This window comes from Anomaloglossus baeobatrachus, chromosome 1, assembly GCF_048569485.1.
Source record: "Anomaloglossus baeobatrachus isolate aAnoBae1 chromosome 1, aAnoBae1.hap1, whole genome shotgun sequence".
Lineage (NCBI taxonomy): Eukaryota > Metazoa > Chordata > Amphibia > Anura > Aromobatidae > Anomaloglossus > Anomaloglossus baeobatrachus.
Genome location: NC_134353.1, coordinates 403903840 through 403916329, shown reverse-complemented (window position 1 = coordinate 403916329; position 12490 = coordinate 403903840). Strand labels below are relative to the sequence as shown.

General features: G+C 50.3%; 1 protein-coding gene across 2 annotated transcripts in view; it reads right to left on the bottom strand.

The window, feature by feature from the left end:
- AP3D1 (adaptor related protein complex 3 subunit delta 1) overlaps positions 1-12490 on the bottom strand; it is a 240225-nt gene that overhangs the window by 22333 nt on the left and 205402 nt on the right. For both annotated transcript variants that reach the window (XM_075352591.1, XM_075352592.1), the window contains exon 27: positions 1172-1219. In XM_075352591.1, coding sequence (XP_075208706.1) covers positions 1172-1219 — 48 coding nt within the window. The remainder of the gene's footprint in view (positions 1-1171; positions 1220-12490) is intronic.

Below are 12490 nucleotides of genomic sequence, written 5' to 3'. Positions count from 1 at the left end.
AGGTGAGGAGTACAAAAACAAGTGTGTCTTTCCTACAGTCAAGCATGGTGGTGGAAGTGTCATGGTTTGGGGCTGCATGAGAGCTGCCAGCTGTTGGGAGCTACAATTCATTGAGGGAACCTTGAATGACAACATGTATTGTGGTATACTGAGGCAGAGCAAAATTCCCACCCTTCAGAAATAGGGTTGCAGGGCAGTATACCATGATAACGATGCCAAACACACCTCCAAGAAGACTACTGTCTTGCTAAAAAAAAACAAACCTGAGGGTAAAGTTGCTAGATTGGCAAAGCATGTCTCCAGTCCTAAATCCTATTGAGCATTTTGTGGGGCATCCTCAAACCGAAGGTGCAGAAGCACCTTGATATCGCTATGGAGGATGGAAGAGGAAGCTCCTGTGAAGCTCCATGCCAAGAGAGTTAAGGCAGTGCTTGAAAATAATGGTGACTGCACAAAATATTGACACTTTGGGCACAATTTGGGCATTTTCACTTAGGGGGTGTACTCACTTTTTGTTGTCAGCGGTTTACACATTAATAGCTGTGTGTTCAGTTATGTAGAGGACACCAAATTTACACAGTCTGTGCACTGATACAATGTAAAGTACTCAAAAAGTCGTATCTTCAGTGTTGTTCCAAGGAAAGGTGTAATAAAATCTATATATATATATATATATATATATATATATATATATATATATATATATATATATATATATATATATATAAATGTGAGTGGTGTACTCACTTTTGTGATATACTGTAAAGTAACCTACCAAAAGCATTCATTAGTGTAACTATATCTACTTGTAGAAAGAGAAAAAAAAAAAAAAAAAAAATCAGAAAGACTGATTTATAAACTTACATCAAATGTGTATTTTACATTGTAAATGAAATGCCAAACTAACCTGGTTTTCTCCTTTCCCGATGGGCCAGATGTACACAGCTATAAGAGTGTATGTAATGCTTATACCATGTTCATTGCCTGACTACACGTTACATGGCTATTTAGAGTGTAAGCTTGTTAACAGGGCACGCACTCCTCTTGGGATCTATTGAATTGTTACTCTAATGTCTGATATTGTCTGTACATGTCCCCTCTGACTCTGAATTGTGAAGGGCTGCGGAATATGTGGGCGCTATAGAAATAAAAATCATCATTATTTACTCACCATCTTGATAAATTTGTTTTCAGCCAAAAGCTGGTAACTGGACATTGGCTGTGAGGAAAAAAAAAAAGGCAAAAAAAATAAACAAAAGATCAAAAACGCTCCATCAAAAGCATTATTTCTCAGTTGTTTCATTAAGGGAAACACAAAACCATGAGTGTATGCTGCTGCCATATATCCCCTGCAATACTGCGATAGCAACAGCTACACCGTAACCCCCTCATGCCATCCACCATACATGCACAGCGCTGCAGGCAGTGCGCTCCTGCAAACCGTTGTAAGTGTGCGACACAATCACGCTAGCTCGCAAGCAGAGCCGGCAAAATCATCACCGGGAGTCAGCCAAATTTCATAGCTGACAACTTACAGTAATGCCCACGATTAGTGTTAACACCGATCATGGGAATTTATCCCCTCTGATGTCACTGTGAAGTGTGACAGCGACATCGATCTGCTTACTAGAGGGATCGTGTAGTGCTGATGGAATAGTGGCAGTGGGGTCACCTAGATACTGAGGCTTGCAAGGTCCTGCCTCCAGCCTTTGTGCGAGTCACTGATCAAATGCCCTGCAAAAGTATTACAGAGTATGAGATCAGAGCAGAGAAACCCATGTCCCATCAAGGGACCAAGTGAGGAAAAAAAACAAAAAAGCACACATTTGTTATTGCCGTGTTCAGAACGGTCCTATCTATAAGACATTAGAAATCCCTTCAATGAACATAGTTTTAAAAAAATAAAAAAAAACAACTTGCAAAAAAAAAAAAACCAAAACTTGGCATTTTCCTCAGACTACCAAGAAAAAGTGGGAAAAAGAAGCAATCAAAAAGTATCATATAAATAAGAAAAAACAGTACTGCTGAAAATGTCATACTGTACCCCAAAAAATAAGCCTCCTTTGAGCAGCAGCCGCGGAAAAATGAAAAAGCTACAGCTCTTAGAATATACTGGTGCAAAACCAATTCTTATTTCATTTAGGATGGTCTTTATTATGTAAAAGTGGCAAAACAAAGACATTTATGTGGTATCACTGTAATGGTACTGACCCGAACAATAAACCAAATAGTTTTTACCACATAGTGAAAAACAAAATACAGTATTTAAAAACAGATTTTTGTGTACTCACCGTAAAATCGTTTTCTCTTAGCCATCATTGGGGGACACAGGACCATGGGTGTTATGCTACCTATCCATTGGAGGACACTAAGTAGATGCAAAAGCATAGCTCCTACTCTGCAGTGTACACCCCCTGGCCGGGCCAGGCAAGCTCAGTTTTAGTACACAAGCAGTAGGAGAAAAAAACAGTAAAAACTTACCTCAACAGAGGAACATGAGAAAAAAAAAAAAAGAGTCATAACCAAATAAGGTACTGAGAGAACCAAGGCCCAACAGGGCAACAGGGTGGGTGCTGTGTCCCCCAATGATAGCTAAGAGAAAACGATTTTACGGTGAGTACACAAAAATCCGTTTTTCTCTGACGCCTCATTGGGGGACACAGGACCATGGAACATCCTAAAGCAGTCCATGGGTGGGTAACATAAAAGAAGACAACACAACCCAAGGACTAGGAACCAGTCCCAGACAGCCTGGGGCGCCTACTGAGAGAGGTGCTCTACTGCAGTTTGCAGAATTTTCCTACCCAGATTTGCCTCAGTTGAAACCTGGGTATGGACTCTGTAATGCTTTGAAAACGTATGTAGGCTAGACCAGGTCTCAGCCTTACACACCTGTTCCACTGAAGCCTGATGCCATATGGCCCACGAAGCGCCAAATGCTTGCGTGGAATGAGCCCGCAGCCCACTAGGAATGGGCTTGAGTTGCAAGCGGTACACTTCCTGGATCGCAAAGCGAATCCAGCGAGCCAGCGTCGCCTTTGAAGCTGCCTGTCCCTTCTTAGGCCTCTCAGGAATGACGAACAAAGAGTCCGTTTTCCTAAAGGGGGCTGTCCTGGATATGTAATATCTGAGAGCTCTGACAAGGTCTAACGAATGCAGAGATCTTTCCACCCTATGAACCGGGTGTGGACAAAAGGAAGGCAGGACAATGTCCTCGTTCAAATGAAACGGGTTAGGAACCTTTGGAAGGAAATCCGGAAGGGGACGCAGAACCACCTTGTCCTGGTGAAAGATCAGAAAAGGCTCGCAGCAAGAGAGTGCTGCCAGCTCCGAAACCCGTCTGATGGACATAATTGCCACCAAGAATGTTACCTTCCAGGACAGAAGAGCAAGGGAGGATTCCTTGAGGGGTTCAAAGGGAAACCTCTGGAGACCGTCCAGAACGAGGTTGAGGTCCCATGGTTCCAGCGGCTGTTTGTACGGGGGAACTAGATGGGAAACGCCCTGGAGGAAGGTCTTGACTTGGTAGAAGATTGAGAGCGCTGAGACCTGCCCTTTAAGGCTATGTGCGCACTTACCGGATTTTGCCGCGGATTTTCCGCGGATTTGCTGCATGTTTCGCTGCAGAAAATGTTCATAACATCTCTGCAGTGAATCACCAGCAAATCCTATGGAGAAAAAAAATCCTGTGCGCACTGGGCGGAATTTGACAGCTTCATGTCACTTCTTTTCCGCACATCGCTGCGGGATTTCACTCCATTGACTCAATGTTAATCATGAAATCCCGCAGGGAATAACGCAGGCAGCAAATTCTGTGTGGTTCACTGCGTTTTCCTGCGTTATTCCCTGCGGTATTTCGCGGTTTACCTCCGGTAATGTGCATCGCCTGTCTGCGGTTTTGCAGGGAAGTGATGTCATTACAGGAAGAGGAAGCCGTGCAGAGAGTAAACACACACACATCACAGACACAGACATCACAGACACATAGAACACACATAGAAAGAAAACGGAAATATAGAAAAAAAAAAAAAAAAAAAAAAAAAAAAAAGAACGTGGGCTCCGCTGCATATTTACCGTCCAGCCGAGGTAAGCACACAGCGGCGGCCCGGTATTCTCAGGCTGGGGAGGGAGAGGGGCAGGGATAATGTCCCCCGCCTCACTCCCCCTCCCGCAGCCGAGAATATCAGCCGCAGCTGCCCCGACACTGTCGCATGCATTATGCGGCACTACCGGAGTGTCCTCGGCTCTTCTTGCCACCGTGTAGCAGTGGTGGCAAGGTAATACAAGGGGTTAATGGTGGTGGATCATCGCCATTAACTCCAGGCTTGATCATGGCAGCGTCTATGAGACAGCTGACATGATCAACCCGTAAGTAAAGTGAGTAAAACACAGACACCGAAAAATCCTTTATTTTAAATAAAACCAACAAGCCTCGTTCACCATTTTATTAACCCCCCCCAAACAAAGCTCCGGCGTAATCCACAGGTCCGACGTCCTGCGCTGCTTCCATCCAGCCGCGACTGTCACAGACACAGCGCTGAATGAAAGCAGCAGACAGCAGAGGTAATTACGAACGCCTTGTCCTGAGGGAGAAGGATCAAGCCCCGACGGGTGTCCAGGGACATGCCCAGGAAGGTGATGGATCGTGATGGGATCGGGGATGATTTGTCCAGATTCACTAGCCACCCTAAGCGGGATAGGGTGTCCACAGTGATCTGTACGCTGGTTGAGCAGTCGCGGAAGGAGGGGGCCTTAATGAGGAGGTCGTCCAAGTAAGGGAGAACGACTACTCCCCTGGCGTGAAGGACGCTCATGGCGGCCGCCATGACTTTGGTGAAGACCCTTGGTGCGGTGGCAAGGCCGAAGGGTAGAGCTATGAATTGAAAGTGGGAGTCCTGAATTGCGAAGCGGAGGAACTTTTGGTGATCTGGGGCGATGGGTATGTGCAGGTACGCGTCCTTGATGTCTATGGAGGCGAGGAATTCCCCTTCGACCATGGATGCAATAATGGACCTTAGGGACACCATTCTGAATCTCCGTACGTGCACATGTTTGTTTAGGTGTTTGAGGTCCAGGAGGGGTCGAACTGACCCATCCTTTTTGGGAACCACAAAGAGGTTGGAATAAAAACCCCCGAACTTCTTGTCGTCTGGGACAGGTATTATCACTCCTGCTGTTTGGAGCGAGTGGATTACTGAGAAAAAAGCTAGTAGTAAAAAAAAAAAAAAAAAGAGAATTTTGTTTACTTACCATAAATTCTTTTTCTTATAGTTCCGTATTGGGAGACCCAGACCATGGGTGTTTAGCTTCTGCCTCCGGAGGACACACAAAGTACTACACTCAATCGTGTAGCTCCTCCCTCTGAGCTTATACACCCCCTGGTGAGCCAGCCCCAGCCAGTTTAGTGCAAAAGCTGAAGGAGAATAGCCACCCACAAGTAGAACAGAACAAGAGCCTGAACAACCGGAGACTCTGTCCACAACAACAGCCGGTGATAACACGCGGAACAAGAACTTGCCAACAGGCAACAGGGAGGGTGCTGGGTCTCCCAATACGGAACTGTAAGAAAAAGAATTTATGGTAAGTAAACAAAGAAGGGAATTTTGTTTACTTACCGTAAATTCCTTTTCTTCTAGCTCCAATTGGGAGACCCAGACAATTGGGTGTATAGGCTATGCCTCCGGAGGCCGCACAAAGTATTACACTAAAAGTGTAAAGCCCCTCCCCTTCTGCCTATACACCCCCCGTGCTCCCACGGGCTCCTCAGTTTTGGTGCAAAAGCAAGAAGGAGGAAAAGAATTATAAACTGGTTTAAAGTAAAATCAATCCGAAGGAATATCGGAGAACTGAAACCATTCAACATGAACAACATGTGTACACACAAAAAAACAGGGGCGGGTGCTGGGTCTCCCAATTGGAGCTAGAAGAAAAGGAATTTACGGTAAGTAAACAAAATTCCCTTCTTCTTTGTCGCTCCATTGGGAGACCCAGACAATTGGGACGTCCAAAAGCAGTCCCTGGGTGGGTAAAATAATACCTCGTGATAGGGCCGTAAAACGGCCCCTTCCTACAGGTGGGCAACCGCCGCCTGAAGGACTCGTCTACCTAGGCTGGCATCCGCCGAAGCATAGGTATGCACCTGATAGTGTTTCGTGAAAGTGTGCAGGCTCGACCAGGTAGCCGCCTGACACACCTGCTGAGCCGTAGCCTGGTGCCTCAAAGCCCAGGACGCACCCACGGCTCTGGTAGAATGGGCCTTCAGCCCTGAGGGAACCGGAAGCCCAGCAGAACGGTAAGCTTCGAGAATTGGTTCCTTGATCCACCGAGCCAGGGTTGATTTGGAAGCCTGTGACCCTTTACGCTGGCCAGCGACAAGGACAAAGAGTGCATCCGAGCGGCGCAGGGGCGCCGTCCGAGAAATGTAGAGCCTGAGTGCTCTCACCAGATCTAACAAGTGCAAATCCTTTTCACATTGGTGAACCGGATGAGGACAAAAAGAAGGTAAGGAGATATCCTGATTGAGATGAAAGGGGGATACCACTTTAGGGAGAAATTCCGGAACCGGACGCAGAACCACCTTGTCCTGGTGAAACACCAGGAAAGGGGCTTTGCATGACAGCACTGCTAGCTCAGACACTCTCCGAAGTGAAGTGACTGCTACTAGAAAAACCACTTTCTGCGAAAGGCGTGAGAGAGAAATATCTCTCATTGGCTCGAATGGTGGTTTCTGAAGAACCATCAGCACCCTGTTCAGATCCCAGGGTTCTAACGGCCGCTTGTAAGGAGGAACGATGTGACAAACCCCCTGCAGGAACGTGCGTACCTGTGGAAGTCTGGCTAGGCGCTTCTGGAAAAACACAGAGAGCGCTGAGACTTGTCCCTTAAGGGAGCCGAGCGACAAACCCTTTTCCAGTCCAGATTGAAGGAAGGACAGAAAAGTGGGCAAGGCAAAAGGCCAGGGAGAAAAACCCTGAGCAGAGCACCACGACAGGAAAATTGTCCACGTCCTGTGGTAGATCTTGGCGGACGTTGGTTTCCTAGCCTGTCTCATAGTGGCAATGACGTCTTGAGATAACCCTGAAGACGCTAGGATCCAGGACTCAATGGCCACACAGTCAGGTTGAGGGCCGCAGAATTCAGATGGAAAAACGGCCCTTGAGATAGCAAGTCTGGTCGGTCTGGTAGTGCCCACGGTTGGCCGACCGTGAGATGCCACAGATCCGGGTACCACGACCGCCTCGGCCAGTCTGGAGCGACGAGGATGACGCGGCGGCAGTCGGCCCTGATCTTGCGTAACACTCTGGGCAACAGTGCCAACGGAGGAAACACATAAGGGAACTGAAACTGCGACCAATCCTGAACTAAGGCGTCTGCCGCCAGAGCTCTGGGATCTTGAGACCGTGCCATGAACGTCGGTACCTTGTTGTTGTGCCGGGACGCCATGAGGTCGACGTCCGGCACCCCCCAGCGGCAACAGATCTCCTGAAACACGTCCGGGTGAAGGGACCATTCCCCTGCGTCCATGCCCTGGCGACTGAGATAATCTGCTTCCCAGTTTTCCGCGCCTGGGATGTGAACTGCAGAGATGGTGGAGGCCGTGGCTTCCACCCACATCAAAATCCGCCGGACTTCCTGGAAGGCTTGCCGACTGCGTGTGCCGCCTTGGTGGTTGATGTATGCCACCGCTGTGGAATTGTCCGACTGAATTCGGATCTGCTTGCCTTCCAGCCACTACTGGAACGCTTTCAGGGCAAGATACACTGCCCGTATTTCCAGAACATTGATCTGAAGCGAGGACTCTTGCTGGGTCCACGTACCCTGAGCCCTGTGGTGGAGAAAAACCGCTCCCCACCATGACAGACTCGCGTCCGTCGTGACCACCTCCCAGGATGGGGGTAGGAAGGATTTCCCCTTCGATAATGAAGTGGGAAGAAGCCACCACCGAAGGGAAGCTTTGGTCGCCTGAGCGAGGGAGACGTTCCTGTCGAGGGACGTCGGCTTCCTGTCCCATTTGCGTAGGATGTCCCATTGAAGAGGACGCAGGTGAAACTGCGTGAAAGGGACTGCCTCCATTGCTGCCACCATCTTCCCCAGGAAGTGCATGAGGCGCCTCAAGGGGTGTGACTGGCCTTGAAGGAGAGATTGTACCCCTTTCTGTAGTGACCGCTGCTTGATCAGCGGAAGCTTCACTATCGCTGAGAGGGTATGAAACCCCATGCCAAGGTATGTCAGCGATTGGGCCGGTGTCAGATTTGACTTTGGAAAATTGATGATCCACCCGAAACTCTGGAGAGTCTCCAGGGTAGCGTCGAGGCTGTGTTGGCATGCCTCTTGAGAGGGTGCCTTGATCAACAGATCGTCCAAGTACGGGATCACCGAGTGACCCTGAGAGTGGAGGACCGCTACTACAGTAGCCATAACCTTGGTGAAAACCCGTGGGGCTGTTGCCAAGCCGAACGGCAGTGCCACGAACTGCAGGTGTTCGTTTTCTATGGCGAAGCGCAAGAAGCGCTGGTGCTCTGGAGCAATCGGTACGTGGAGATAAGCATCTTTGATATCGATCGATGCAAGGAAATCTCCTTGGGACATTGAGGCGATGACGGAGCGGAGGGATTCCATCCGGAACCGCCTGGTCTTTACGTGTTTGTTGAGAAGTTTCAGGTCCAGGACAGGACGGAAAGACCCGTCCTTCTTTGGGACCACAAACAAGTTGGAGTAAAAACCGTGGCCCTGTTGCTGAAGAGGAACAGGGACCACCACTCCTTCTGCCTTCAGAGTGCCCAGCGCCTGCAGAAGAGCCTCGGCTCGCTCGGGAGGCGGGGATGACCTGAAGAATCGAGTCGGGGGACGAGAGGTGAACTCTATTTTGTAACCGTGAGACAGAATGTCTCTCACCCAACGGTCTTTTACCCGTGGCAGCCAGGTGTCGCAAAAGCGGGAGAGCCTGCCACCGACCGAGGATGCGGAGTGAGGAGGCCGAAAGTCATGAGAAGGCCGCTTTGGTAGCGGCACCTCCGGTGGTCTTTTTAGGACGTGACTTAGACCGCCATGCATCAGAGTTCCTTTGATCTTTCTGAGGCCTTTTGGACGAGGAGAATTGGGACCTGCCCGCGCCCCGAAAGGACCGAAACCTCGACTGCCCCCTCCTCTGTTGGGGTATGTTCGGTTTGGGCTGGGGTAAGGATGTATCCTTTCCCTTGGATTGTTTGATGATTTCATCCAAACGCTCGCCAAACAATCGGTCGCCAGAAATTGGCAAACTGGTTAAGCGCTTTTTGGAAGCAGAATCTGCCTTCCATTCCCGTAGCCACAAGGCCCTGCGTAGTACCACCGAATTGGCGGCTGCAACCGCCGTACGGCTCGCAGAGTCCAGGACAGCATTAATAGCGTAAGACGCAAATGCCGACGTCTGAGTGGTTATGGACGCCACCTGTGGCGCGGACGTGCGTGTGGCTGCGTCAATTTGCACTTGACCTGCTGAGATAGCTTGTAGCGCCCATACGGCTGCGAATGCTGGGGCAAAAGAAGCGCCGATAGCTTCATAGATGGATTTCAACCAGAGCTCCATCTGCCTGTCAGTGGCATCTTTGAGTGACGCCCCATCTTCCACTGCCAGTATGGATCTAGCTGCCAGTCTGGAGATTGGAGGATCCACTTTGGGACACTGAGACCAACTTTTGACCACGTCAGGGGGAAAAGGATAACGTGTATCCTTAAGGCGCTTAGAAAAACGCTTATCAGGACAAGCATGGTGATTCTGGACTGCCTCTCTGAAATCAGAGTGGTCCAGAAACATACTCGGTGTACGCTTGGGAAACCTGAAACGGAATTTCTCCTGCTGAGAAGCCGACTCCTCCGCCGGAGGAGCTGAGGGAGAAATATCCAGCATTAGATTGATGGACGCAATAAGATCGTTCACTATGGCGTCCCCGTCAGGAGTATCAAGATTGAGAGCGGCCTCAGGATCAGAATCCTGATCAACTGTCTCCGCTTCATCAACCAGAGATTCCCCCCTCTGAGACCCTGCATAATATGATGATGTCGAGGGAAATTCTAAGCGAGCTCGCTTAGTCGGCCTGGGGCTGGGGTCTGTGTCAGAACCCTCAGCCTGGGACCCATGAGATACCCCGGGAGGACATTGTTGGTCCAACTGAGGTGGGCCAGGGAACAAAGATTCAACAGAGTCCCTGTGCTGAGATACCGGCCTGGACTGCAAGGCTTCTAGTATCTTAGCCATAGTCTCAGAGAGTTTTGCAAACTCCGTCCCCGTCACCTGGACAGTGTCAGCAGGTGGCTCCCCCTGGGCCCCTCTTAGCAGAGGCTCTGGCTGAGTAAGTGCCACAGGGGCCGAACAGTGCACACAATGAGGGTCAGTGGAACCTGCCGGTAGCGGGGTCGTACATGCGGCGCAGGCAGCATAAAAAGCCTGTGTTTTGGCACCCCTGCATTTCGTGGGCGCCATGCTATTATCTTCCCTGAGCAACACAATAGGGTATATAGCCAGAAATCAACTGTGCACCATACAGTGTAAAATATATATACCATAAACATATAATGTTACACTACTGCACAATGGGGCTAGCACCACAGGTGCTGCTTACCACCCGCTTAAAGCGGTTGTGAGGCCACCAGAGTCCCTGCCTGGGTCTCCCAGACTTTGTCCCCCTCTGCAGCGTCCGAGGAGCTGACAGGAATGGCTGCCGGCGTCCTGAGGAGAGGAGGGAGCCGTGGGCGTGACCCAGAAAGTGCGGGAACTGGTGCCCGCACTGTGCACAGTGAGAGGGGTGGAGTATGCAAAGCATGCTCCAGCCCTCAGTGCTGCTCGTTCTGTGCAGCGTCCCGCCCTTCCCCTGCCTGTCAGGGCTGGGGGTGGGAAGAAAGGAAACTAGGCCGCAAAAAGCCGGGGACTCTAGTAATAAACGCGGCCGCCGTAAAAGCGCGGCCGGCGTGGAAGTCCCCGGCGCACTACAAGTCCCAGCCGCGCCGCGGTGTTTCCAAGGCAGCGGCGGTCAGTGCGGCAGTCCCTATACATAAACACACTCAGCAACGCTGAGTGTGTAATGGCACATATTAACCCGGTCAGCGCCGCGGTCCCCGGTGCACTAGCACACCCAGCAAAGCTGGAGTGTTGCTGTGCGCTGTCCCCACAGGGATACAGAGTACCTCCAAGTAGCAGGGCCATGTCCCTGAACGATACCCGGCTCCTATCCAGCAGGCTCCACAGGAGTTGTGGATGAAGCACGGTCTCAGTGCCTGGAGACCGATAGGATCCCACTTCACCCAGAGCCCTGAGGGGGATGGGGAAGGAAAACAGCATGTGGGCTCCAGCCTCCGTACCCGCAATGGATACCTCAACCTTAACCACACCGCCGACAAGAGTGGGGTGAGAAGGGAGCATGCTGGGGGCCCTATATGGGCCCACTTTTCTTCCATCCGATATAGTCAGCAGCTGCTGCTGACCAATCTGTGGAGCTGTGCGTGCATGTCTGCCTCCTTCGCACAAAGCAAAAAACTGAGGAGCCCGTGGGAGCACGGGGGGTGTATAGGCAGAAGGGGAGGGGCTTTACACTTTTAGTGTAATACTTTGTGCGGCCTCCGGAGGCATAGCCTATACACCCAATTGTCTGGGTCTCCCAATGGAGCGACAAAGAAATTCTCTTTTTCTTTATCGTTCCTTTGGGAGACCCAGACCATGGGACGTTCCAAAGCAGTCCCTGGGTGGGAAATAAACAGAAAAACTAAGAAGTAGGCCGAACCTAACTTCACAAATGGGCGACAGCCACCTGAAGGATGCGTCTGCCCAAGCTCGCATCTGCCGAAGCATGAGCATGCACTTGGTAGTGCTTCGAAAAGGTGTGCAGGCTAGACCAAGTGGCAGCCTGACAGACTTGTTGAGCCGTAGCCTGGTGCCTGAAAGCCCAAGAGGCACCGACAGCTCTGGTCGAATGTGCCTTGATCCCCGGCGGGGGAGGCACCTGAGTACTCTGGTAGGCGTCCGAAATGGTCGACCTAATCCAACGGGCTAAGGTCGGCTTAGAAGCAGGGAGGCCCTTGCGCCGACCTGTGGTTAGCACAAAAAGAGAGGTGCACCGCCTAATCGCAGCGGTGCGAGACACAGATCCGGAGAGCACGCACCAGATCTAGAGTATGCAGCGCTTTTTCAAAGCGATGAACAGGAGCCGGACAGAAGGACGGCAAAGTAATGTCCTGGTTAAGGTGGAAGGGAGAGACCACCTTAGGAAGAAAGTCCGGAGTCGGACGGAGAACCACCTTGTCTTGATGAAAAACTAAAAAAAGGTGACTCTGAGGCGAGCGCAGCCAAATCAGAGACTCTCCTGAGAGAAGTTATGGCTACCAGAAATTTGTAAGAAAAAGACCTCGCCTCACCTTGTGTAGGTGCTCTGGAGAAAGACAGTCAGTAAAAATGAAATAACTCCGGCACACTACTAAATTTCCCATCCATAAGAATCAAGGAGACATGGTAAATTGA